The following is a 27,487-nucleotide window of genomic DNA, read 5'->3' as shown; positions in this document are numbered from 1 at the left end:
TTGGAGATATATGTTGGATATGATTCTCCCTCTATAGTGAGGTATCTTGAGATACAAATTGAAGATGTATTTAAAGCCCGGTTTGAGGATTGTCATTTTGATGAATCAAAGTTTCCAACATTAGGGGGAGAGAATAAGCTTCTTGAAAAGGAACTTAATTGAAATGCGTCATCGTTGATGCATTTAGATCCTCGATCAGGGCAATGTGAACTAGAAGTTCAAAAGATTATACATTTACAAAGAATAGCAAATGAATTGCCTAATGCATTTTCTGATACAAAGAGGATAACCAAGTCGTATATACCAGCGAAAAATGCCCCAATTCGAATTGATGTCCCAGTTGGACAAATTGCCACCGAAGTAAATACACGCCAGAAGCGTGGCAGGCCTGTCAGTTTCAAAGACAAAAATCCTCGAAAGAGAAAAGAGGTAAATATGATTCCTGTTGAAAAAGGTATAGTAAAGACACCTGCATTTGTCCAAAATTCTGATATAGTTTTAACGCTAGAAGACATTCAGGTACATGAAAATTGTGAAAATGACGAGATCTCGATAAATTATGTCTTTACAACAAGCCCCACCACCTCGTCAATATTATCGGGTGGGTTCTACTCTACTAGAAAACGTTGATTTATCAACCTTCTTTGCCAAAGTAATGATCTTTGACAGAGAGAATCTTTTTTTAATAAAACTTCACCAGCATGTCCGCTTTCTCATCCTTCTTCAGAATCATACGCCTATGATGAGACGGAATGACCCGAGGGTAATCGGACCGACAATTGTCAATGAAATATTTGCATATAATGTGGCACTAAATATCATGCATGAAAGTAAGGATCTTGAGCCAAGATCAGTCGAAGAATGTCGACAAAGGAATGATTGACCAAAATGGAAAGAAGTCATGAAGGCTGAATTAGACTCACTTGTAAAACGTGAAGTCTTTGGACCTGTAGTCCGTACACCAGAAGATGTAAAATATGTTGGATACCGATGGGTATTTGTGAGAAAACGAAATGAGAAAAATGAAGTTGTACGCTACAAAGCTCGACTTATAGCACAAGGTTTTTCTCAGAGGCCAGGTATAGATTATGAAGAAACGTATTCCTCTGTAGTGGATGCGATAACATTGCGTTATTTGATCAGTTTATCTGCATATCATAAACTGCATATGCATTTAATGGATATGGTAACAGCCTATTTATACGGCTCATTAGATCGGGATATCTATGTGAAAGTCCCTGAAGGACTAAAGATATCTAAACCATCCAATGAATATTCACAAGGGTTATACTCAGTTAAATTGCAAAGATCTTTATACGATCTAAAGCAATCTAGACGAATGTGGTATAATCGTCTTACTAAGTATCTGGCCAAAAACGGATTCAAGAATGATGATATATGTCCATGTGTCTTCATAAAGAAATCTGCATCTGGGTTCATTATAATTGCTGTGTACGTTGATGATTTAAATATCATTGGGACTCTTGAAGAGATTCCAACAATTATAAAAACTCTAAAAGAAGAGTTTGAGATGAAGGATCTTAGAAGGACTAAATTTTGTCTCGACCTGCAGATCGAGCATATAAAAAATGGGATCTTTATTCATCAAACAACATACACATAAAAGATCTTGAAAATATTTTATATGGATAAGTCACATTCCTTGAGTACCCCAATGATCGTAAGATCTTTGGATGTGGAGAAGGATCAATTCCGTCCTAAAGAAGAAAATGAAGATATTCTTGGTCCAGAAGTACCATATCTTAGTGTGCTAATGTATCTTGCTAATAATACACGACTCGATATATCATTTGATGTGAACTTACTAGCAAGATATAGTTCCTCTCCAAGCAGAAGACATTGGAGCGGAATCAAGCAAATCTTTCGATATCTTCATGGAACAGTTGATATGGGATTGTTTTATCCCTATGGATCCAAGTCACAACTAGTTGGCTATGCAGATGCTGGCTACTTGTCTGATCCACATAAAGGGAGATCTCAAACAAGATACCTGTTCACATATAGTGGTACAACTATATCATGGAGGTCCACGAAACAAACGATAGCAGCAACCTCCTCTAATCATGCTGAAATACTCGCGATACATGAAGCTAGTCGCGAGTGTTTTTGGCTCAGGAGTTTGATCCAATATATTCTGTCATCATGTGGACTGATTGACCATAAAATAGCTCTAACTGTCTTGTTTGAAGATAATACAACATGCATTGCTCAACTTAAAAGTAGATACATCAAAGGTGATAGAACAAAGCATATTTCTCCCAAATTCTTTTTCACTCATGATCTTCAAAATCAAGGGATAATTGATATCCAACAGATCTGCTCAAGTGATAATCTGACAGATTTATTGACAAAGTCACTCCCAAAATCCTCCTTTAAAATATTGGTACATGAAATTGGAATACGCCGATTTCGAGACATTAAATGATGTCGGCAAGAGGGGGAGGTTATACTCTTTTTCCTTTGGTCAAGTTTTTTTCCAATAGGTTTTTCTTGACAAGGTTTTTAATGAGGCAGTCCCATCACTAAAGGATATTGTACTCTTTTTCCTTTACTAAAGTTTTTTTTTTTATTGGATTTTTCTTTAGTAAGATTTTAACGAGGCAATAATCCTAAATAGTCATTCAAGGAGGAGTGTCGTGATAAAGATGGATGACCACGTATGACTTAGGTGGATATCATTCTTAAAATTGAATGAATCTCTTTACAAGACAAAAAACAATAAATGAAGGTTGAAAGTGAAATTACTTTATACGTATAAATAGCAAGCATCGTGAGATGTATTTTACACACATAATACAAATACAAAATCTTCTCTCTCTTTCTATGTACAAAGTTCTTTTATCTTTTCTATTCATATACTACAATATATAATATTAATAGATATATTAATCATTCTTATTATATTAAAATAATAATTATTGTGAATATTATTATTAAAACTATTTAATTATATTACATTATTTTATAATTACATCTTCTTTATTTATTTAGTTGTTTCACAACATGATTATAATGGTTAATTATAAAAATCAATTATTAATGTATGACTTCTCTATTCCGCCGTGACGCCGAATACAAATGGAGTGTGCGGTGTAATTTTGCGTGTAAAATAAAAACACAATAGAATAACGCAACCCGTAGAGAGGCGTAGACGGGAGACCGCAGTTATTGGGGATCAATTTGGGAACATAGAATAGAGTCGAATAGAAAAGTAGTCCTCCATTGACGAAGGCAGCACGAGAAGAATTAAGAAAGAGACAGAGAGAGAGAGATGCCGCAGCCGAGCAAGGAGCCCTGCAAGAAAGAGGCCTGCGACATTCAAGCTTGCCTATCCAAGAATAACTTTCTCCCTCAAAGGTATGCTTCCATTAACGTTGCTTGAACATGGAAATGGTTTAGGGTTCTTGTCAAACCTTTTTGAGAGATAAATGCATATGAAATAAATATGAGAACCAAAACGAGCTACATATTTATAAACTTTAAAAGTTTTTCAACACAGGGCATGAGTGTCAAGTAGCAATCATCCAGTAATATTTTAGTTAGCACCGAGTTGTTGGAAGTTTGTCATATCTGCTTTCATAATGTGTAGGTGCATGAAACCCATTGAACTGCTGAACTCCTGTTGTGAGAAATGCGATTTTAAGTCAACTCACTGTGCTTCCCTTTCTGGACTCTTGAAGCAAAAGCCAAAATGAGAGTTGGGTTGGGTTATATTCTTAGAAATCAATGCTGGCAGCTACAACCATTCAACCAAAAAATAGGAAACTCACGCACACGAAACTGCATGAGGTTACTCATTTAGGGAAAGAAGCTTATGAAATAAAAAGGCACCATGCCATTAGTATTGATTAGTGGTAAAAAGGAATTTTGATATTTTGGGGTGATATTCCATTATCATCTTTATACCTATGTATGTTTTATATTGCTAATCAATAAAAAATTGATACATTATTCAGATTGGTATTTATTTTAATTGTATTTCCTTGAATTATTATCTGATACCTTGATTGAGGCACATGCTAGTTATGTTCTTATTGTCTTTAATGCTATTAGCTCCAACAAGGCAACAATATTGAAAGAATGCAGATGTTTAGGCATTTGGTCTTTGGTAAAAAGAGCTGAGATTTTATTCCCTGTAGCTAAAATTTCTAATAGATACACACAATAATTAAACAATACAATATCTCAATTGAGAAGGAAGACACAAAGACTCTCATGTTGTGCGGTTTTCATATACCAATTGCATCAAGCAACTGGGAATGTTGAGACACTGAAACTAATGAATTTGCTGCAATTGCACCACTGGCAGCAACGGCAGGGATCCCAATTCCAGGAAAGGTGGAGTCTCCACAACAGAAGAGCTGTGGGATGGGAGTTGAAGAGCCAGGAAAGCTTTCTTTGCCAGCTTCCAGTGCTGGCCCAAATGTTCCTCTGTGCCTTCTAAGATACCTTCTATGTGTCAGTGGACTTCCAACTAGCTTCACTTCACATTTCTCCCTCCTGAAGCCTTCGCCAAGCACTCGCTCCACAGCTTTCCAGATTACCTCTGATCTCTCAGCTTTGAGCTTTCTGTATTCGGGACTCGTACGTTCAAGTCCTTCCCATAACTCGAATGGTTCAGTTCCTGGTATATAAGCATGTAACACATGTTTCCCAGGTGGTGCCATATCAGGACTAAGTACACTGGGTACTGATACCAGCACTACATTCTGTTCAGCATCAACACCTCTTTCCCAGTCATTTACAACTACGTGATGAATCCCCAGATCGTCGCGGATACCCTGCTCAACCAAACATATTGTTGTGAGTTGTGACTTGTCACACTAACAATGCTACCCATAGATTCAAGTGAAAAATAAATCAGAAACAGAAAGACAGGCCAACCTCAGCATCGATTCCCAAATGGAGATGCAGGAACGATTCACATTGAGGGGTGGTTTTAATCTTATCCGAGTAAGACTTCGGAATAACATCTTTAGGCAGCAAACGCAAAGTGTCCCACATTGATGCATTGCTCACAACAGCCTTTTTAGCTCGTATGAACTGCACAATGAATAATATATATCAATATATCATATCCAACAACCCCAGTTTACCTTACTTAGCTTGATCTTTATGCCTTTTCTTTTAGTCATATACTTACTTGACCACTTCTCAGCTTGACTCCAATGGCTCTGCCGTTTTCAACAACAATTTTTTCCACATGACTCCGAAGAGAAATCCGTCCACCAAATTTCTCGAGTCCTCTTACAAGAGCATCAACAATAGCAGCACTTCCATGATTGGGGAATTCTAGACAGCTTCCTGGTTTGTACCATTCTGCAAGCATATACACCTGAAAATTTGGGGGAAAATAACCATTCAGGCATCAATACAAGAAACTGTTATTGGTAAATTAATGTTTCAAGTTTCAACCAGCAATGTTACTATTGCTTAGAAGATGAAGATTTACGATAAATGACGGATCAATCTTCTATTAGTCACTAGTTAATACTCAATTTAACTCCTAAAATTTGAGTTTAAATTCAGATTAATTTCTAAAATTACAATTGACTCAATTTTGCCCTCAAAATTTATAATAGTAATTCATGCTAGCCCCTAAGCTGATTTCTATGAATGACATGTTGATTTTGCACGATAACTTGTTAAGATTTGGACTCTTTGCCTCGAAAGTTAAGATTTGGACTCTTTGCCTGGATTTCATGTGACTGAGACCTACTAAACCTCTTAGAAGCTTGATGGCTCCCCAACATTCTCATGAAAATGACAATAACAAGTTCAATTTGAAAATTTTGCGGCTCTGGGAGCAACAATCAAGCTTCTAGAGCTCTAATAAGTCCTGATCATATAGAACCTGGGCGAAGAATCTAAATCACAACAAATTAATATATCAAATCAACATGTCGTTAATAGAGATTAGCTAAAGGGTTAATGTGAGTTACAATTGTAAAATTTGGTGTCCAATTTGAGTCCATTGAAATTTTAAAGATTAAATTAAATTCGACTTCAAATTTTATGGGCCAAATTGAGTATTAACTCATTTAGTCATATTAAATGTTTGGTAAAAAAACTTCTAGTGGTGAACGTGGATCGAATCAGATATGGCTAAAATTTTGATCCGATCTGTACTAAAATCATCATATTGGATTGGATCCAATATCCGAAGTTTTTAAGCTTGAATCCGATCCGATCTGCACATTTTCGGATCGGATTGGATATCGATATATCCGCAAATACAAAAATATTTTTAAAAGCTTATTTTTATTAAAAAAATATCAATAAAATTCATTTTTTCTATTCTTTTAAATATGTTTACTCTTAAAATAATATTAAGCATATTTTTGTTAAATAATAAACTAAAATAATACTACATATATGATAATTATTAGTTGAAATAAAACATAAAAAGAATATTTACTTATTAATTTCTTTATTTTTGCGGATATGCGAATACCTACACAAAATCCGCGATCCGATCCTATTAGTGTGCAAATCTGATCCGATCCGATAGTCTTGCGGATCGGATCTATACCTGCAATTTTTGGATCAGATTCGAATAAACACTGCGGATATGCGGATCGGATCCGATTCATGCTCATTCCTAGAAATTTCTTGTAGTAGCAAGAAGCTGATGTGCAAATGGAATGATATATATAAATATAAAATTTCATGTGTAGTAGTTGGTAGTTACCATCTCTTGTGAGATTACACCATTAGTTTTCAACCCTGAAAATATGAATGACCATAGGTCAATCCAATTCCGTATGAAAGGGTCTTTTATGTCCAATCCATCAAGTATTTCCGAGAATGGTCTGGAAAGTTTTTTGGCCCCAAAAGGTCCTCCCATTTGAACAAATGATTTTATGAGAGAAGGAGCATATCTAACTGCTGCTGTCGAAAGAACGCCAAAATCTCCTCGAATAGATAGAGGAGGAAGCGCCATTGCTGCTGTTGAAAGTGGAAGTATGGCATCCTGTCAAGGAAATCACAAATTTTCTATGTTGTCAAGCATGTCTACCTACTCTTGGACATTATTTGCATGGAAAGGCGGAATGTTAGAACTCACCATAAGTTTCTTCCATTCTTGAACAGCATTTGGTCCTGCATACTTCTCAAGGTCCTGCAAATAACTGAGCTGATAAGTAGAAATCAAAACACAAAAAAACAGCAAGGAATGAGATGAGTATGCAAGTTCCTTCCACCTTCAAAAATTCCGTAGGCCCTACTCGAAACCTGAAGTCACCTTCAGGGATGTAGACATCCCATGAATCATAAGTGGCACATGGGATAGACTCGCCCAATGCATCTAGAACCTGAAGCCATAAAAGCAAACTGAGAACTGAGAAGTCTCCCAAGCAAGGTAGTAAAAGAATGTTATAAAACCACTTATTCTAAAAGTTTAGGCAATTAGATAGAGACACATGAATAGTTATATATCGAACAAAGGAGATGAAGCAAGGGAAATAGTACCTGGGCAAGAGGATTAGGCTGAGAACCCTTTGATTGCAAGCCAGAGAATACAGATGGACCGGAATCAAACTTGTAGCCTTTGATATCAAAAGAATGGGCAGCCCCGCCGGGGCGGTCATGGCTTTCGACAACAAGCACATCCTGCTCGTATCTTGCCAGAGAGAGGAAGATGCCACCTGCACCTTCCACTTGGCTGTGGATACTCTCCCACTTGGAGCAAGAGGAGGAGCAAGCGCAGGATATCGAAACGTTGCAGCTCCCATCATCATATTGATGGTATGCATTGGATATTGCAATGAATGAATGAATGAATGAATGAATGAATGAATGAATGAATGAATGAATGAAGGAATGGCCGCTTTGATGATAGTTTTTGTAAAGTTCGAACTCTCAATTAATTGAACCAAGATCGCTCGTTCACATAAATGACACTGATATTTTTCTCTCAAACTCACCAACACTCTTAAGAAGATAGAGGAGATAGTTTCAGTACTAACTCAAAGCATTTTTCATTCATGCCACATATAGCTATGGTACATTTGCTTGCCTTTATATAGGCAAAAGTTAATAACTAAAAACCAGTTAAGAGAAAAGTTTAAGGGTATGTAGAATTTATCTTTTTGGTCAATATTTTTAGCCATCAGTTAAATTCTTTTAGTTTAATAATCTATATATTTTTAAGTTATACTTTTAAATAATAAATTTTGCAGATCACATCAGATTCTTTTTAAATTAAACTATTAGAAAATGCAACTTCCTTTACGTGTCAAAGCATGTACTTAATTTTCTTAATCTCGATTCACATGGTATCAGAATCAAGAACGATCTCCAGTAGGGTATCTTTGACTGTCTTTAGCATTATTAATTGATTATCATTTATCATCTACCAACTTGGTCAAATGTTCACTGCGACTTAATTGAACACACAGACCGGCAAGTCTATGATATGATGCTTTCTTGAAGAAAAAGCGTAGCTCATTTTTCTTCCATCCTTCCTCCATTTCATGTGATAATTCCATTCGTCCATCAGCAAGTCAATGCATGATGTGGCATGTGCCGGGCTGCCAACAATTACTATAAATTCAATTCTTTTTGAGTAGTGACTGGTGTGCGGTTCTATTCCACCAGACTTTGAACGAAGACTTTTTCTTTAAATAGTGGTATAATTTTGTGTGCAACGCACGAGGCCAATTCAATGTAATTGTTATTGTTGGATTCAGAATATAAAAGAAAAATGTGCACCACCAGCTCGGAACATGAAGTAATTAATAAACAAAAAATACAAAATGCATGATGCCTTCAATTGGAAATGGAGGGCTGAGGTTGCTCTTTTTCAAATAAACCGCCAAGCACGCTGCATATTTTATGGCCAGACTTGCATTATTAAACAATAGTCAGTACTCTGATGGCTTGACCCTTCCAGAAGCCTGGACAAATTCTTAACCGTGCCATGAACAGTGAATCTGGTCATTTACCCCTGCTTTTCCTGTTGTGATTTTTCTCCTTTTTGTTATTTTTTTCTGTTTTCAGACAAAAATAGTTAAGTTATATTAGTTTAATATTAAATATTATGTTAAATATTATTTTGTGTTATTTAAACAAAAAAAAATATAAGAATAATATCCCAAATCAATTTTCAAAGAATTTTTAGTTGGATAATGTAGTCCTTAACAAATCGATATTCACATTCAATTTTGGTAAAAAAATTGGACAAATCATTTCGTATTATTATTTAATAAAGATAACAATCTGTAATATCAGGATTAATTCGTTTGATGCAATAAAAATTTGGAGACTAATTTAGTAATTAAAATTTGACAAGTATTAAGGTTCAGAATTCGGTGGTCTCAAAACCTTTGGACTACTTAATGGTCCCATTAAAAAACATATTTTTAGAGTTTTTTTAACAATTGCTACATAGTCCTTGAACTAATTTTAATTGCAAATTAACCTCATATATTTTATTTAATTATAAAAACTGTTTTTTATTTTATAAATTATTATTTTATCAATTATCTATTATATTTATTAACAATCAAATAAAAAAACAACAACCAATTATATCCTCCATTGATCCTAATAAAGCTTTTAGCCATTCCAATCGATTAAAATATTAAATTTGATCTCGTGACGTTTCGTCCATGGTTTCTAAATCGTGTTTCCTTGAAATTCAATCGATTGGTTTATCAAAACAATCGATTGAATTGTAACTCAATCGATTGAATTACGGTGTATCACAAAACAATCGATTGAAAGTTGTAAGGTAGAATAGTTTTCGCTTAAACCAATCGATTGTTTATACTTTCCAATCGAATGAATGCCCAACAACAATCAATTGTTTTTGTTACTCGATTGAATTTACGAAAACAACATGGATATGCTTAATACAATCGATTGGAAAGTGATGACATTGAAGTTTTAGCCAAATTCAATGGATTGGTAATGTAATCCAATCGATTGGAAGGTGATGAAGTTGAATTTTTTGCCAACTTCAATCGATTGGTAATGCTACCCCTTCGATTCAAATATGTCATGCGCCTATTTCAATCTTGTTATCTTTTTAGAAATTATTTTATTATTCATCTATCTTATCTTTAAAATTCTATCTTCGATTTTTGCTGTTTTATTTTGATGTAGATAAACTAATCTTATCTTTTTCTTAATATTAATGTAAATTTTAAAAAATTGAATAAATTTATATTTATTTTGATTACATTCAAAAGTGAATCAAGAAATATACTTAACTTCTTTTATAATAAGTAAGTTTTTTAATAATTTAATTTATTAAAAAAATCTCATCTTTTTATTTATCCTACAAAATAAAAATTCATATTAATAATTTTGAATAAGACAATTAAAATAAAATATAAAAATAAAGCTTGAATAAAAAAAATACAAAGTTTTCAATCTAAAAATATAAAATAGTTAAAAAATAAAAAAATTATTTAAATATAATTTTTTAAGACACTCGATAACTTAAATGAATAAATATTATTTTTAAAATAAATCATGATATATTGATACAAAACTTATTGTGTGTAAATTTTTTTAAAAATTAATAAAGCTCTCTCGTTAATAACAATATTGGAACTTAAATTTAAACGCTAATTGATATTATATATTGTGTAGGTACTTAGAGTATATTAGAAAAGTACGTTAATAATTTGGAGAGAAAAATTATTAGTGTAAATTTATTTTTTTTAAAAATTAATCCTTATTGAACTATTCTACTTTTATTTCTTCAAAACATATCTTAATAAAAATATTTGTAACAATAATTTACATCCAATAAAAATATCTTAATGAGCAGTTACATCATTCTGTTATGGGTTAATGCAAAATTTACAGAACGTGAGTACGTAATTGAGTATGTTGTTTTAGATTATAAACATAGGGGTAAAATAGGAAAAAAATAATCGACACCAACCTCTGTATTCCTAATATAAATTGTTATAGATAAGTATAGTTTCTTAAAATTTTGGGTGTCCAGGCCACTACTCGCCCCCTCTAGGTCCGTCCCTGATTACTAGCTAATTAATTAATAATAAAAAATAATAACATCTATTTACTTTTTAGTATTTTTCAATTTTTGTGAATTAATAAAAGATAAAAAAATATTTTTTCCTTACACAATCAATTTCACAAATAAAGTATCGGAACAAATAATTGCAAAATTAGAGATTCTATTCACTGACCTCGATTTTGTAATCAAAACGATTGTTTATTTTTTGAACACTATAATGAAAAACTTGATTGGACCTTTGCTGATTACTGCAACGGTGATTAACGATGAAGAAATAATGAATATTAAATAGACGGATAAAAAATAAAAAAAATTGGATATTGAGTAGATGGATGTTCCAAAGAAAAACAATTAAATTTTTTATAATCAAAGAAAATGATACACAATTTCAATGGTGGGATTGAATAATTAGTGATGGATTATTCACCAATTTATAATGTTAATATTAAGGAAAGGATAAGATTAGTTTATCTACATCAAAATAAAACAGCAAAAATTGAAGATAGAATTTTAAAGATAAGATAGATGAATAATAAGATAATTTCTAAAAAAATAACAAGATTGAAATAGGCACAGGACACATTTCAATCGATTGGGTAGCATTACCAATCGATTGAAGTTGGCAAAAAATTCAACCTCATCACCTTCCAATCGATTGGATTACATTACCAATCGATTGAATTTGGCTAAAACTTCAATGTCATCACTTTCCAATCGATTGTATTTGGCAAATCCATGTTGTTTTCGTGAATGCAATCGATTGAGTAACAAAAACAATCGATTGTTTTTGGGCATTCATTCGATTGGAAAGTATAAACAATCGATTGGTTTAAACGAAAATCATTCTACCTTACAACTTTCAATCGATTGTTTTGTGATACACGGTAATTCAATCGATTGAGTTACAATTCAATCGATTGTTTTGATAAACCAATCGATTGAATTTCAAGGAAACACGATTTAGAAGCCATGGACGAACGTCACGAGATCAAATTTAATATTTTAACCGATTGGAATGGCCAAAAGCTTTATTAGGATCAATGAAGGATATAATTGGTTGTTGTTTTTGTATTTAATTGTTAATAAATATAATAGATAATTGATAAAATAATAATTTATAAAATAAAAAACAGTTTTTATAATTAAATAAAATATATGGGATTAATTTGTAATTAAAATTAGTTCAAGGACTATGTAACAATTGTTAAAAACACTCTAAAAACATATTTTTTAATGAGACCATTAAGTGGTCCAAAGGTTCTGCGACCACCGAATCCTAAAAACAAAAAATTGATAATATCCCAAATCAATTTTCAAAGAATTTTTAGTTGGATAATGTAGTCCTTAACAAATCGATATTCACATTCAATTTTGGTAAAAAAAATTGGACAAATCATTTCGTATTATTATTTAATAAAGATAACAATCTGTAATATTAGGATTAATTCGTTTGATGCAATAAAAATTTGGAGACTAATTTAGTAATTAAAATTTGACAAGTATTAAGATGTGCGACTAAAACTTTTTTAAGAATTGGTTTAAAATATTATTCAAAATATAGTTAATTTTTATATCTCAATATCTCATTACTACTTTCTAATCAAACCTACTTTTAAAAGATAAAACTATTCTAATAGAATACAAATATGAATTAAGATAGTATGTTTAGGATTTTAAGACAAAATAATCCAACAATAAAATTATCTTCTAAATATAATTGAATAATTTTTAATTTCTCAAAATATTATGAACTAAATGATCGTTTTATTTTATTATAGTTATATATATATATATATATATATATATATATATATATATAATAATTAAAGACTAATTTATTAATTTTAAAGTTGGATTCTTATATACAATACAAAAGTATATTGCTCTATATTGAGAGTTGGTTACCTTGTCATTTTACAAAATTTCATGATTTTCATCCCAATATAACAAAATTTTAAACAAAATTATTACACTAACACATTCTAAGTATATATTTAACAAATAATGACAGTAAGATTTTACTCTTCATTATAATAAACTTTATATCCTTACAATAATAAAAGATTAATTATTTTTTAATTATATCTTAAATTTACATACCGTAAACATTAGCCTATGAAATATTAGTCAAAAAATTCAAATATTGGTTGCTCCATATAATTTGGTATCTACAACTTAAATCTATATTAGCAAAAATTATTAACCTCCAGCAAAGTATCAAATTCCAATAATAGTCACAATGTGTAAATTCGTATTATTTCAATCAAATTTGCAATAGTAAATATTAAATATATATTGTATAAGATAAATAAAGTAAAATAATTTACTTTTTATGTTACTCTATCGAATTAGGCACCATAAGATTTATAGAAAGCAAATCCTTTTAACTTGTATTTTGATTGTTCAGTGTTTACATTTTTTAACACTAATTTGTAAAATACTAATCATAAATAGACTATTAATTTCACAAAAAACTTATAATATATGACTATCACTAAATATTCAATACTATTATTTTGCTTTGACTTTTAAGATCCAAAAATCATCATGCTTTGCAGTAAAATTTTAAACAAATGTATAATTAAATTCATATTATATAATGAAACATAATTTTGTCACAATTTATTATTTGTTTCAGTAAACTGTACATTATTCTAGTGGAATTCCTAGTAAAATAAATGATATAAAAACAAAAAATTATACGTACTTTTTAAAATTTTGCTTCTATCAGATATACTTAAAAAAAAAACAAAAGAAACTATTATTATTCTTGAAAAATAAAACATAATACAACTATCAAATTATAAATTAACAAATATAAATAATTTATTGATATTAAAAAATTATATTCAAACGAAATAAAAATTTATGATTATAAAATGAATGATTAATGAAATAATATATGCTAAAATATTAATAAAAGAATAATTATTTATTTACAGCATATAAATCATAATAGTCGAACAAATATTTATATCATCATATCATACACTGTCAAAAAATAAAAAATAAAAAACCCAATGTTATATATTATTACCACTTATCTCAAGAAATGATGGTTCTATGTCAACTTATAGGTACTACTACGATAATTACAATTGCCATTCAACATTTTATTATTCAATTGATTTAAAGATTTTATATATTACACAACTCTACTGTAAAATCATTAGTTGAGTAAGTTTTAAATTTAGTTTATCTATAATCTTTAATTACTTCAAATAATTAAGCCTTTTATTTAAATTCCTAATTACACAATAATACTAATCTTAATATCATTGATTGCAATACAAATGTTAGGTCAACATTTTTCAAATTCAACGTGTTAGCATTACTAATACATTTTACTTTTTTTTTTAAATATTATAACAACCTTACAAATCATTTATTTTTAAATTCTTCCTCCATTATACATAAGCGGATAATGTCATTGACCGTGCATACTTCTCCTTAAATCCTTCAATTCATAAAACCTAGATCATAAAAATACAACAACAATAACAGCCTTGTCCCACTAAGTGGGGTCAGCTATATAAATTTAGTGGTGACAGTGGAACGGGTAGAGTCAGATTTTTACTCTACCCGACCCCATCCCGCCGTCCTGTTACTCATATACTACCCGTTCCATAACTACTCGCGAGTAGTAAATTGTAGTACCCTAACCCGCCCCGCCCCTACCCGTTCCTGTAAAAATTAAATAACATTTTAATTTGTACATATTCATATATAAATTAAGACAAAAATTTAAAGTTCATGCATAAATTAAAATACAAATATAAGATTCATACAATGTCAATAACTTGAAATTAAAAAAAGCTAATGTTTGATCACTATAAATTTAACACTATAATAAAAAAATTACAACATTAATATAAAAGAGTATTCAATCTTTATTTTTTATCATTTTCCACCATTCTTGTCCTCAAAAGACAATGACAACCAAGGCATACTTTTCAATCATTTCTTAAAGGATTCTTCTTACTCTTCAAGAGGTATCATCACAATCTCAAAGCTCTTCTCATCTGACCTTACCTTGTCATAAAACTCCACCAGACCGAAAGTAAAGTTAGTGCATCTTTCGTATGAACTCAATGAGAAATAAAGCCCAACCATCTTGCTCTTGAATTCAAAAACATCTTTTTGAATGAATGAATAAAAATACTCAATCACATTTGAAAACTACTACATATGTTTTAGTTTATAAAGTTAGTTAATTAGTAGCTTACTTTATTTTCATAATAAGAAAGCACAAAGTCACCAGAAGGAGATAGCAAGAGAGATTTCAAGGATTGGTTCCTCTTAGCTTCCTCTTCAAGATCCTTCAATTCTTGAATCTTTGCTAATGTAAAAGTCGGAAGCACTTTGAAAACTTTACAAAGAAGCATTATAGCATAGGTAAGTATTAGATTATAAATACTAGTATAAACTATAAGAGTACTAAATTTTTATTGTTCTGTTGATCTAAAGCATAAAGCATGAATATGATAGCCTCATTCTCAATCAACATATATAACCAATTGCAATTGCAACATGCCAACATCATGAAAAATACTAGAGCCGAAAACAATTTAAAATGAAAAATAAAGAACTACAATCAAACACATATAAACAAAATTGTAATTACAATGTCTCTTATTCGCATTCAAAATAAAAAATTAAAAAACTACAATTAGACACGTTAAAGCAAAATTACAATCACAAAGTTTCTAATGCTCAATCAAAATGAAAAATGAAAAATAAAAAACTACCATCAGAGACACAAACAAATTGCAATCAACAAAATAATTCTCAATCAACAAATTTACAATAAAATTCTCAATCAAACACATATAAACCAACTTCAGCACATACATTTACAAAATTGAATAAAAAATTGTAAAACTTACAGTCACAGACTCAGAGAGACAAAGAGAAGGGGCTCCGGTGACAGGCTCACATGCAATGGCGATGGCCAATCTCACAGCGACGGCAACCAAGAGATGAATCTGTAGAAGAACAAAAAAGAACTCATATCTCACAATATGATGGAGAGGGAGAGAGAGAAAGCGCGCACGAGAGAACAAGAGCGAGAGGAACTTACGGTCTTATGGAGCTAACAACTGAGCAGCGACGACATGCTGGAGCTGCGGGCAGAGCGGCGACGGCGAGGAGCTGCGGGTTGAGCGGACAGCGAGGAGCTGCGGCGACAGCAAGGAGTGGGCAACGACGACGAGGGAATGAGAGGCTGAGCAGCGACGGCAAGGGGGCGAGGGACTGAACAACGGAGAAGAAGACCATGGCCAGGTGACTTGGGTTCTCTGAGGAAGAAAAAGAAGATTATGGTGTCTGAAGGGGATGGAGGCACAAAGCGAAACCCTAATCCATATATATATATATATATATGTATATGAACTCCGGGGCGGGTTTATCCTAACCCCGAACCCGTCCCGCCCCGCCCCGCTCCGGGTCGGGTTTAAACCTACCCCGATCGGATTGGGGCGGGTCGGGTGCCCGCGGGTTTGGGTACTCCTGCCACCCCTACATGAATCAAATGACGCCATTGTGCTCTGTCATGTATCATGTCTACAGAGAGACTGTTTACATGTAGATCTCGTTTGACCACCTCATGGATGGTCTTATTAGATCTTCCTCTGCCTTTCGCCCTTTGTCCATCTTCCATCTCATCCACCCTCCTGACTGGATGTTCTATCGGTCTTCTTCTCACATGTCCAAACCACCTGAGACGCGATTCAACCATCTTTTCCATAATGGGTGCTACTCCAACTCTCTCCCTTATATCTTCATTCCTTATTTTATCCAATCGCGTATGACCACTCATCCATCTCAACATCTTCATCTCTGCCACACTCAGCTTATGTTCGTGCTCCCCTTTAACCGCCCAACACTCCATACCATACAGCATAGCCAGTCTTATAGTGGTGTGATAGAATTCACCTTTAAGTTTTAGAGGCACTTTTTTGTCGCATATAAAACCAGATGCACTCTGCCATTTTGACCAACCTGCTTGGATCCTATGATTTACATCATGTTCAATCTCTCCATTATCCTGTATAATGCACCCAAGATACTTAAAAATTTTAACTTTTCGTAGGATGTTTTCTCCAATCTTCACCTCTATATTGGGGGTTTTTCCTTCTCAAACTGAACTTACATTCCATATATTCCGTCTTGCTACGGCTTATGCGCAGACCATACACTTCTAAAGCTTCTTTCCATAACTACAATTTCTTATTTAGGTCTTCCCTTGACTCTCCCATAAGGACGATATCATCGGCAAAAAGCATGCACCATGGCACAGGCTCTTGGATGTGCTCTGTGAGTACTTCCAAGACTAATGTGAAAAGGTATAGACTTAAGGATGATCCCTAGTGCAATCCTATACCAATAGAGAATTCCTCTGTCACACCGCCTTGAGTCTTCACACTAGTTGTGGCCCCATCATACATGTCTTTAATTGCCCGAATATAGATCCTTACTCTCCTCTTTTCTAAAACCTTCCATAAGACCTCCCTTGGTACCCTATCATACGCTTTTTCCAAATCAACAAACACCATATGTAGATCCCTTTTATTACTACGATACCTCTCCATCATCATTCTTAATAGGTATATCGCTTCAGTGGTAGATCTGCCTGACATAAATCCAAATTAGTTCTCTGTTACTTATGTCTCTTTTTTCAACCCCCGTTCTATCACCCTTTCCCATAACTTCATAGTATGACTCATAAGTTTAATCCCTCTATAGTTTCCGCAACTTTGTATATCCCCCTTATTCTTGTAGATAGGTACCAATGTGCTCTTTCTCCACTCATCATGCATATTCTTTGACCTTAAAATCTCATTAAAAAGCTTGGTTAATCAGTTGATGCCTTTTTCTCTAAGACCATTCCAAACCTCAATCGGGATATTATCAAATCCTACTGCCCTGCCATTTTTCATCTGCTTTAGAGCCTCTTTTACCTCGAAGTCTCGAATTCTTCGATAGTAGTCAAAGTTTTGATCTTCTTCCCTTGTGCATAATAGACCAAGGCTCGAAAGAGTCTTCTGTCCCTCATTAAATAACTCGTAGAAGTAGCTCTTCTACCTTTCATTAATCTTCTCCTCTTGAGCCAACACCTCTCCATCCTTATCCTTTATGCATTTAACCTGATCCAAATCTCTCGTTTCTTCTTTCTCGGCTCTTTGCGATTCTATATATACATTTTTCTCCTTCTTTCGTGCCCAAAGACTGGTAGAGACCCTCATATGCTCTTGTTCTTGCTTCACTTACAGCCACTTTTGTCTCTTTCTTAGCCGCCTTATATTTTTTCCAGTTATCTGCATTGCAGCATAAAGATCACTCTTTAAAGCATTCCCTTTTTATATTTATCTTTTCTTGTATACTCGCATTCCACACCACCAGGACTCCTTGTCTCTTGGTCCTATTCCTTTAGATTCACCAAAACTTTCTTTTGCTGTTCTTCTAATAACTTCTGCCATCTCCCTCCACATCTCTTCCGCGTTTCCATTCCCATCCCACTTTGCTTCTTCTCCTACCCGTCTTAGGAAGCTTCTTTGTTCCTCACCTTTCATCTGCCTCCACCTCGTCCTTGGGTTCTTCGGATGATGTCTTTTCCTCAACTTTTGCTCAATGCGAAAATCCATGACGAGCACTCTATGTTGTGTTGTCAAACTCTCTCCCGAAATAATTTTACAGTTAATGCAAAATTTTCGGTCGACTCTCCTCAACAAGAAGAAGTCGATTTGAGAGCTTGTCATGCCACTCTTATAGGTTATAAGATGTTCGTCTCTCTTTTTAAAACATGTATTTGCGATGAGAAGATCAAAGATTAAGGAAAAGTCCAAAATAGTTTTACCCTCGACATTGATCACCCCGAAACCATGGCCTCCGTGAATACTCCCATATCTAGTCACTTCTCTCCCAACATGGCCATTTAAATCTCCTCCTAAGAAAATCTTATCTCCAAAAGGTATGCCTTGAACCAAACTCTCTAGATCCTCCAAAAACCTTATCTTATGTTGTTCGTCCGAACCCACTTGCGGTGCATAGGCGCTAATCACATGGAAAGCACCTCCCTCCACCACAAGTTTGATAGAGATGATCCGATCTCCCACCCTCTTGACATCCATTACATCCTTCTTCCACTGCTTATCCACAATTATTCCAACCCCATTCATATTCTTCACCTTTCCTGTATACCAAAGTTTGAAACCAGAAGTATCCAACTCTCTAGCCTTTGCACCAATCCATTTCGTTTCTTGTAGGCACATAATGTTAATCTTCTTCCTTGTCATGGTGTCCACCACCTCCATGGACTTTCCTGTTAGAGTGCCTATGTTCCATGTCCCAAATTTCAACCTTCTGTCGCTTTGACCTTTACCTTTTACTTTGTGAACTAGCTTATTTATCCTCGTCTGTTCACAAAAACACGAGAACCTTTGTTCATTTAACACTACATCCGGGTACCGATGCAGCGGTTCTTCCTTTGACACCGTACTCAAGCCATACGGCGCGTTGCTTCCGGGCAACGACCTAGCTTTAGCGCAATAATGTCTTTGATTCATGTCATGGGGTTCGGCTATATTTTTATGTTGTCCGCCGAAGACCTAACACAACCCTCCTCCTTTATCCGGGTTTGGGACCGGCTATGTACCGCAAGTGTAACATAGGCGGAGTTCTAGATCATAAAAATAAAAATAAGAAATTAGAACTTGTTTTAAAAACAAAATTAAATAATTTAAATTTGAAAAAAACACTAGGAAATTATATGTATATACTCTAATAGTTGCGAAAAAGTGGATCATTTTATTTGGATCAAAATCTTTTACAACGAAAAAGTTAGTAAGGTGATAAAGTGAGTAAACTAGAGAATCATTAGAAATCAGAAACAATCATATATATACAATTTCGCTAGGGAACTAAGAAGTGGTCTAGCCAACTCCTATCAACTTTTACTGAACTGGATCCCAGAGCCCATTTCACCATACAAGCAAGAAGCTACATCTCAATTTACCCACAATGAACCAAATTAATCCCAGAAAATCCAACTTTTCACCATTTGACTGAAGAATCATTCAAAATCCCCAAACTGCAGCGACTCCCTCCCACCTTCGTCGTGCGCCTTTCCTGTCCGCTGTCAACCTAGGTGAGCCGCTCTATTCCGTTCCAATTGAGAGACACAACCGGGGCCAGACGCTCAGTGAAGCCCGCCATTGCTGCCGCATGTCGTGGTCGCGGCGCCATTGAATTAAATCCCCAAATTGTAGCGCCTCCCTCCCACCTTCGTCGTGCACCTTTCTTGCCCGCCATCAACCTAGGTGAGCCGCTCTATTCCGTTCCAACTGAGAGACACCACCATGGTCAGACACTCAGCGAAGCCCGCCACTGCTGCCACATGTCGTGGCGCCATTAAATCAAAATCCCCAAATTGCTACGCCTCCCTCCCACCTTCGTCGTGCGCCTTCCTTTCCCGCCGTCAACCCAAGTGAGTCGCTCCGTTCCGTTCCAACTGCGAAACACCGCGGGGCCAGATGCTCGGCGAAGCCCGCCGTTGCTGCTCCATGTTGTCGTCGCGGCGCTGTTGAAGCTCAGCCCAGCCTTCCACGACTGCTACATCTCGTCATCGCCGCACCACTGAAGCTCGAAGGTCCCTCGAGTGTTCTGCCCCAACGGACGCCGGGTTAGACACGTCCAGGCGGCGCCGTGAAGCATCGCCTGAAAGCACTCCTTGATAGGTAAGTATTAATGGATTCATGGGTGTTGCTTGATCTTGGAATGAATATAGTGGATGTTACTTGATTTTGTATCAGAACATATAATGACATAGTCATATAATGTGTTTTTCGAATTATTGGATGTTACTTCTGAGTACAATTAGAGATTTGATTATAGGACTTGAATTGGATTTTGTCAATTCCTAGTTTTTTTTTTGAATTGGCCAAAAATGTGTGAAAACGGAGTCCCAGTGCGTTGGTTTTTTTCCTCAGAATAAAATTAGGTTCAATTGTGGTGATTATAAGTCGATGCAATTGTTAGTCACTGGATGTTGCTGTCGTTAGGGGTTCCCACTTGCTGAGAGGCATGTGCATAGAGATTGGATATTACTGTTTTAATAGATTGGACTGTTAAATTTGTCTAAAAATTCTTTTTCTTTTCTACTAAAAAAAGTGTATGCTATTTGTTTCTCATGTTCTTTGTTCTCCGTTGAATATTTAAAAAGTTGATGGTATTTGGTTTCTATATTAGTGCTTTTCCGTTGAATCAGTGGAATCTGCGTGTTTTCGCTGCGCAATATTTTTAAATGCTAAATGTGTTCAATCTATTTTGAATATATCCTATTGAGTTAACTCTACATGTTAAATTTCAAATCTTGCACAACGAATACAACCCAATTAAGCATCTACATGTAGAGTCAACTCAATAGGATCTATTCGAAACGAGATTGAACACATTCAGCATTTAAAACATTGCGTAGTGAGAGCATGCAAATTCCACCGATTCAACGAAAAGATACTAATATAGAAATCAAATACAATCAACTTTTTTTAATATTTAACGGAGAACAAAGAATATGAGAAACAAACTGCATACACTTTTTTTTAGTAAAAAATTTTTTTTTTCTACAAATTTAACCGTCCAATCTATCAAAATATCTAATCTCTATGCATATGTCTCTCAGCAAGTGGGGACCCTTAACGACAGCAACATCCAGTGACTAACAATTGCATCGCCCTATATTCACCACAATTGAATCTAATTTTATTCTGAAAAAAAACTATCGCACTGAGATCATGTTTTCACTCATTTTTTGCCAATTTAAAAAATAAAAAACTAGTAATCGAGAAAATTCAATTCAAATTCTACAATCAAACTCCTTATTGTACTCGTATGTAACATTCAATAATTCAAAAAATACATTATATAAATGTATCATGATATATTCTATTATTCTGATACAAAATCATGTAACATCCACTATATTCGTGCCAACATCAAGCAACACCCATGAATTCATAAATTCTTACCGAGGAGTGCTTTCAACGATGCTTCATGGCGCCACCAGGAGGAGTCTGATGCAGAGTCCGTTGGGGCAGAACACGTGAGGGACCTTCGAGCTTCAGTGGTGCGGCGACGACTACATGCAGCAGTCTCGGAAGGCTGGGCTGAGCTTCAACGACGCCGCAATGACGACATGCAGCAGCAGCGGCGGGCTTCGCCGAGCGTCTGACCCTGGCGATGTCTCGCAGTTGGAACGGAACGGAGCGGCCTTGATTGACTGCGCAGGCAGGGAAGGCGCACCACGAAGGTGGGAGGGAGGCGCTGCAGATTGGGATTTTGCTTCAACAACGCCACGACCATGACATGCCGCTGAGCGTCTGACCCCAGCAGTGTCTCTCAGTTGGAACGCAATGGAGCGGCTCACCTGGGTTGGCGGTGGGCAGGAAAGGCACACGACGAAGGTGGGAGGGAGGCGGTGCACTTTGGGGATTTTGGATGATTCTTCAGTCACACGGTGAAAGGTGGGGTTTATTAGGGTTAATTTGATTTACTGTAGTTAAATTGGGATGTTGCATTTTATTTGTACCGTGAAATGGGCTGTGAGATCCAGTGCAGTAAAAGTTGATAAGAGTTACCTGGACCTTTTTGATTTCCTAGACAATTTCCCAAGTAACTTAAGGGTTATTAGCATTGCTCTTAACCATAAGGTCCTTGGATCGAACCTGGCATACAGAACAAGCAAACCTTTTTTATTTCCTAGCAAAATTGTATATAAAAAAATCTTTTAAAATGAAGAAGTTAGTAAAGTGATAAAGTAAAAAAATTACTGAGTTGGAAATTGAAAACAATCATATATTCATATGCAAGGCTTGATTTACGTTTTGACCATTTTAGATCTTGGACATACAACATTTCAAATACCTAACAAATTGTAATATGTGCACTGCGTAAAAGGATTTGATGCATCTTTGTATGTTATTTCCTTTGAAATTGCTTGCTTTCTTTTCATCAGCTATTGCACCAAATTTGGACCTTAATCAGACTTGAAAATTGTCAATATTTGAAGAAAATTGTCTAAGTCTCATTGTATTTTTCTCCATGTTTGCACATTACAATCAGCATAAACATAATACATAAAGGAATTTGGATGGATCAGTTTGTTTCTTGATTTGCCATTGTTATGTGATATGGTGTTTTGATGAATTCAACTATTGAACCTTGATTTGCAAGTTTTGCATCTTATTCAATACCAAATTTCACACTTGATTTTCTAGCTGATAACAGTAAGATGTAGTTGGAGTTATATCAGTCTGCTAAGTGTAATTGGAAGTGGTTAGAGTTTGTTATAACTGTGCCAGCTAGGACAAGTTAGTTAGACTAATCCTTGTCTATAAATACAGTGTAATAAGTCTCTCTCTGCAGTTGGTTCAATAATCACAAATCAGAATCTTCTACACTCTTCTCAAACTCTCTTCTTCCTCCTTAAACTCAGGCCTGATACGTTTCACTAGCAATGATAAAAAAGAAAAAAAGTTAAATTGCAATAACTAACACCACCTACTGCTATCATGAATTCAAACAAAAAATTAGAGTAATTACGGGAACATAAAAGCATGGATTTGGAAACATGGAATTGATGTGAGTTGAATTTTCTGAATCCTTATATGTACTCCAAGTTGGTTTTGGCAGATTATACTTGATTCATCTCTTTATCCCCTCAATTAGGTTTCCCTTTCAAATAAATGATTCAAATATTGGAATCATTTTTCATTGTATTTTTTGTTTTATCTATTTCTTCCACTATCTTTGAAGAAAAAATTTACTCAAGTGATTGGTTTTTCAACACAGGGCATGAGTATCAAGTAGCAATCATCCAGTAGTTATGTATTGAAAGATGACAGAGCTGCATGTCTTCAAATTTTACTATCCAAACAAAACTCCCGCACAAGAAGTCCGTCAAACTGCATCAAGTTACTCATTTACGGCACGAAGTCATTAATATGATTAGTTGTAAAAAGAAATTTAGATATTTTAGGGTTATATTCCATAATCATCTTTATACTAAACAAAATATTATTATCCACCAACCCAACACATTCTAAGTATGTTTTGTATAATCAATACGAAATGATATATTAATTAGATTGGTATATTATTTTTTGTGTATATGAAAACCTTATACAAAATGATACACGTTAGTTACTTTCTTATTGTCTTCAATGCTATGAGCTCCAACAAGGCAATAATATTGAAAGAATGCTGATGTTAGGCATTTGGTATCAGTAAAAGGAGATGAGATTCTACTCCCTGCAGTTAAAATTTCTAATATAAGTAATGGCTTTTACTACAAGAATACAACAATACAACATCTCAATGGAAGAAGGAAGAGACAAAGACTATCATGATGTGTGGTTTTCATATTCCTATTGCATCAAGCAACTGGGAATGTTGGGACACTGAAACTAGCGAATTTGCTACAATTGCGCCACTGGCAGCAACGGCTGGGACCCCAATGCCAGGAAAGGTGGAGTCTCCGCAACAGAAGAGGTGTGGGATGGGTGTTGAATGGCCAGGAAAGGTTTCTTTGCCAGCTTGCAGTGCTGGTCCATATGTTCCTCTGTTCCTTCTAAGAAACCTTTCATGTGTCAGTGGACTTCCAACTAATTTCACTTCACATTTCTCCCTCTTGAAGCCTTCGCCAAGCGCTCGCTCCACAGCTTTCCACATTACCTCTGATCTCTCAGCTTTGAGCTTTCTATATTCAGCACTTGTACGATCAAGTCCTTCCCACAACTCAAATGGTTCAGTTCCTGGCATATAAGCATGTAACACATGTTTCCCAGGGGGTGCCAGATTAGGACTAAGCACACTGGGTACTGATATCAGCACTACATTCTGGTCAGCATCAACACCTCTTCCCCAGTCATTTACAACTATGTGATGAATCCCCAGATCATCGCGGATACCCTGCTCAACCAAAATATTGTTGTGACTTGTGACACTGACAATGCTATCCACAGCTTCAAGCTTAAAATAAATCAGAAACAGAAAGGCTGGCAAACCTCAGCATCAAATCCCAAATGGAGATGCATGAACGATTCACATTGAGGGGTGGATCTAATCCTATCTGAGTAAGACTTTGGAATAACTTCTTTAGGAAGCAAATTCAAAGTGTCCCACATTGATGCATTGCTTACAACAGCCTTTTTAGCTCGTATAAACTGCACAATGCATAATAAATATTAAACCCATATACCTCAGTTTACCTTAGGTTGATCTTTTGCGCCTATTGTTTTAGTCATATACTTACTTGACCACTTCTCAGTTTGACTCCAACGGCTCTGCCACTTTCAACAACAATTTTTTCCACATGACTCCGAAGAGAAATCCGTCCACCAAATTTCTCGAGTCCTCGTATAAGAGCATCAACAATAGCAGCAGTTCCATCAAGGGGGTATTCTAGACAGCATCCCGGTTTGTACCATTCTGCAAACATATAAATCTGAAAAGTTTGGGGAAAATAGCCGTTTAGACATCAACACAAAAAACTGTTATTGGTAAAATTCTTGTGATAGCAGGAAACATTTAGTAGTTACCATCTCAGCAGAGAGTATACCATTAGTTTTGACCCCTGCAAGCAAGAATGCCAGTAGGTCAATCCAATTCCTTATGAAAGGATCTTTCAGTTCCAATCCATCAAGTACTTCCGAGAATGGTCTGAGTAGTTTTGTGGCCCCAAGAGCACCCTGAGGTCCCATTTGAACAAAGGATTTTATGAGAGAAGGAGCATATCTAGCTGCTGCAGTCGAAAGAACACCCAAATCTCCTCGAATAGATAGAGGAGGAAGCGCCATTGCTGCTGTTGAAAGTGGAAGTACAGCATCCTGTCAAGAAAGTTATAAAAATTTTCTATTGTCAATCTTATCAACTCACGAACATTGTTTGCATAGAAAAGCAGAATGTTAGAACTTACCAGAAGTTTCTTCCATTCTTGAACAGCATTTGGACCTGCATACTTCTCAAGGTCCTGCAAATAAGTGAGGTAATTAGTAGAAATCAAAACAAATTAAGCAGCTAGGAATGAGATGAATATGCAAGTTCCTTCCACCTTAAAAAATTCCGTAGGCCCTATTCTTGACAAGAATTCACCTTCGGGGATGTAGACCATCCATGAATCATAAGTGGCACATGGGAGAGACTCGCCCAATGCATCTAGAACCTGGGCAAGAGGATTAGCCTGAGGACCCCTTGATTGCAATCCAGAGAATAAAGATGGACCGGAGTCAAACTTGTAGCCTTTGATATCAAAAGAATGGGCAGCCCCGCCGGGCTGGTCATGGCTTTCGACGACAACCACATCCTGCTCGTATCTTGCCAGAAGTGCTGCACAGCACAGTCCGCCTATCCCGCTCCCAACCACCACAACATCAGCCTCTGCTGTAACCGTGGCCGTGGTTGAAGGAGGAGAGGAAGATGCCACCTGCACCTTCCACTTGGATGAGGATACTCTCTCACTCGGAACAAGAGGAAGACCAGGAGGAGGATATCGTAACGATCCAACTCCCATCATCATATTCATGGTGGATTTGATGATATTCTTTGTAACTTCCTCATCCAAACTTCAACCTCGCTCTTCCTTCTCAAATCTCACTCCTCACTCACTCCCTTGAGATTTCTAGTTGTTAAATTAGCCACGTCACCAGACTTTTTGTGTGTGTGACATTTTTGGACTCCTCCAAAATTATTAACTACTTCACAAATACCATGCTATCTATACCCCCTCAATGCGGGAAGCACAAACGTCATATCAATATATCATGATTTCTTTTCTTTTTAGTAGTTTTAACTTTTAAAATAGAGTGAAGAGTTAAAAACTTAAAATGGAAAAATAAAAAAAGAAAAATGACTTTAGTTTTTTATTTTATTTCCAATTCTTTATATTTCTAGCTGATGGCTCACATTGGTATTTACTATTTATAACATAGGAAGTTATGATTATGACGTTAATTTGTTAAATTCTTAAAATATAATATTTGATATATTAAAAATTAGTCTAAATGCCGTCTAATTTATTTTTAATATATATTTTATATAAGTGATTACTTTTTTGCAAACGTAGCATAATTGTTTTACAAACTATAGTATTAATATATCTTAATATTTATGAGATATATAACGTTCTATATTTCTAATTTATAAAATATAAAATATTAACATAAATATGACAAGTAAAAAAGTATCTTGTGCTAATATCACTTACATGAATGGTTGTTAATATAATTTACCTCTAATAAATTTGTTATTCTATTAAATTATTTTCAAGTTTAAAGTATTGACATCAAATTATTTTTATTTAGTAAAAATTAATATTGTCTAATTTTAAATTAATATATATTAAGAATAAAAAGAAAAAATCAATACTTATAATATAAAAATATTGTGTGTATATTAAAATTAACAATTATATTTGTAATA

The 27,487-nt window shown here is 34.7% G+C and overlaps 3 protein-coding genes across 3 annotated transcripts; 1 reads left to right on the top strand and 2 right to left on the bottom strand.

Moving 5' to 3' along the window:
• The first annotated feature begins 3,094 nt into the window (after positions 1 to 3,094).
• On the top strand, positions 3,095 to 4,046 carry LOC130972146 (uncharacterized). The gene is made up of 2 exons (XM_057897155.1): positions 3,095 to 3,378; positions 3,611 to 4,046. Exons 1-2 carry the CDS (start codon positions 3,293 to 3,295, stop codon positions 3,714 to 3,716), a joined length of 192 nt encoding a protein of 63 aa, XP_057753138.1. The 5' UTR covers positions 3,095 to 3,292; the 3' UTR covers positions 3,717 to 4,046.
• A 79-nt stretch (positions 4,047 to 4,125) lies between these two features.
• Positions 4,126 to 16,291, bottom strand: LOC130934462 (prolycopene isomerase, chloroplastic-like). Its single transcript, XM_057864030.1, has 9 exons — positions 16,112 to 16,291; positions 15,901 to 15,999; positions 7,492 to 7,701; positions 7,224 to 7,334; positions 7,088 to 7,141; positions 6,713 to 6,994; positions 5,165 to 5,356; positions 4,906 to 5,064; positions 4,126 to 4,802 (listed from the first exon to the last, which is right to left on the bottom strand). The coding sequence occupies exons 1-9, from the start codon at positions 16,289 to 16,291 to the stop codon at positions 4,251 to 4,253; spliced, it is 1,839 nt and encodes a 612-aa protein (XP_057720013.1). The 3' UTR covers positions 4,126 to 4,250.
• Positions 16,292 to 24,260: 7,969 nt separating this feature from the next.
• Positions 24,261 to 26,756, bottom strand: LOC130940620 (prolycopene isomerase, chloroplastic-like). The gene is made up of 6 exons (XM_057868856.1): positions 26,121 to 26,756; positions 25,986 to 26,039; positions 25,609 to 25,896; positions 25,323 to 25,514; positions 25,075 to 25,233; positions 24,261 to 24,979 (listed from the first exon to the last, which is right to left on the bottom strand). Exons 1-6 carry the CDS (start codon positions 26,589 to 26,591, stop codon positions 24,428 to 24,430), a joined length of 1,716 nt encoding a protein of 571 aa, XP_057724839.1. The 5' UTR covers positions 26,592 to 26,756; the 3' UTR covers positions 24,261 to 24,427.
• Between the last annotated feature and the right edge of the window lie 731 nt (positions 26,757 to 27,487).

This window comes from Arachis stenosperma, chromosome 1, assembly GCF_014773155.1.
Source record: "Arachis stenosperma cultivar V10309 chromosome 1, arast.V10309.gnm1.PFL2, whole genome shotgun sequence".
Taxonomy (NCBI): Eukaryota; Viridiplantae; Streptophyta; class Magnoliopsida; order Fabales; family Fabaceae; genus Arachis; species Arachis stenosperma.
Note: the sequence above shows the minus strand (reverse complement) of the source record. Positions and strands in the feature narration are given on the sequence as shown.

Excerpts from the sequence above, each read along its gene's own strand:
- LOC130972146 (XM_057897155.1), top strand. The coding sequence starts at position 3,293 with ATGCCGCAGCCGAGCAAGGAGCCCTGCAAGAAAGAGGCCTGCGACATT. Across the intron at positions 3,379-3,610 it reads AATAACTTTCTCCCTCAAAG|GTGCATGAAACCCATTGAAC; the intron begins GTATGCTTCCAT and ends CATAATGTGTAG.
- LOC130934462 (XM_057864030.1), bottom strand. The coding sequence starts at position 16,291 with ATGGTCTTCTTCTCCGTTGTTCAGTCCCTCGCCCCCTTGCCGTCGCTG. Across the intron at positions 6,995-7,087 it reads AAGAATGGAAGAAACTTATG|GATGCCATACTTCCACTTTC; the intron begins GTGAGTTCTAAC and ends TTTCCTTGACAG. Across the intron at positions 5,357-6,712 it reads GTGTAATCTCACAAGAGATG|GTGTATATGCTTGCAGAATG; the intron begins GTAACTACCAAC and ends CCAAATTTTCAG.
- LOC130940620 (XM_057868856.1), bottom strand. The coding sequence starts at position 26,591 with ATGAATATGATGATGGGAGTTGGATCGTTACGATATCCTCCTCCTGGT. Across the intron at positions 26,040-26,120 it reads GGCCTACGGAATTTTTTAAG|GACCTTGAGAAGTATGCAGG; the intron begins GTGGAAGGAACT and ends ACTTATTTGCAG. Across the intron at positions 25,234-25,322 it reads TCAAACTGAGAAGTGGTCAA|TTTATACGAGCTAAAAAGGC; the intron begins GTAAGTATATGA and ends TGCATTGTGCAG.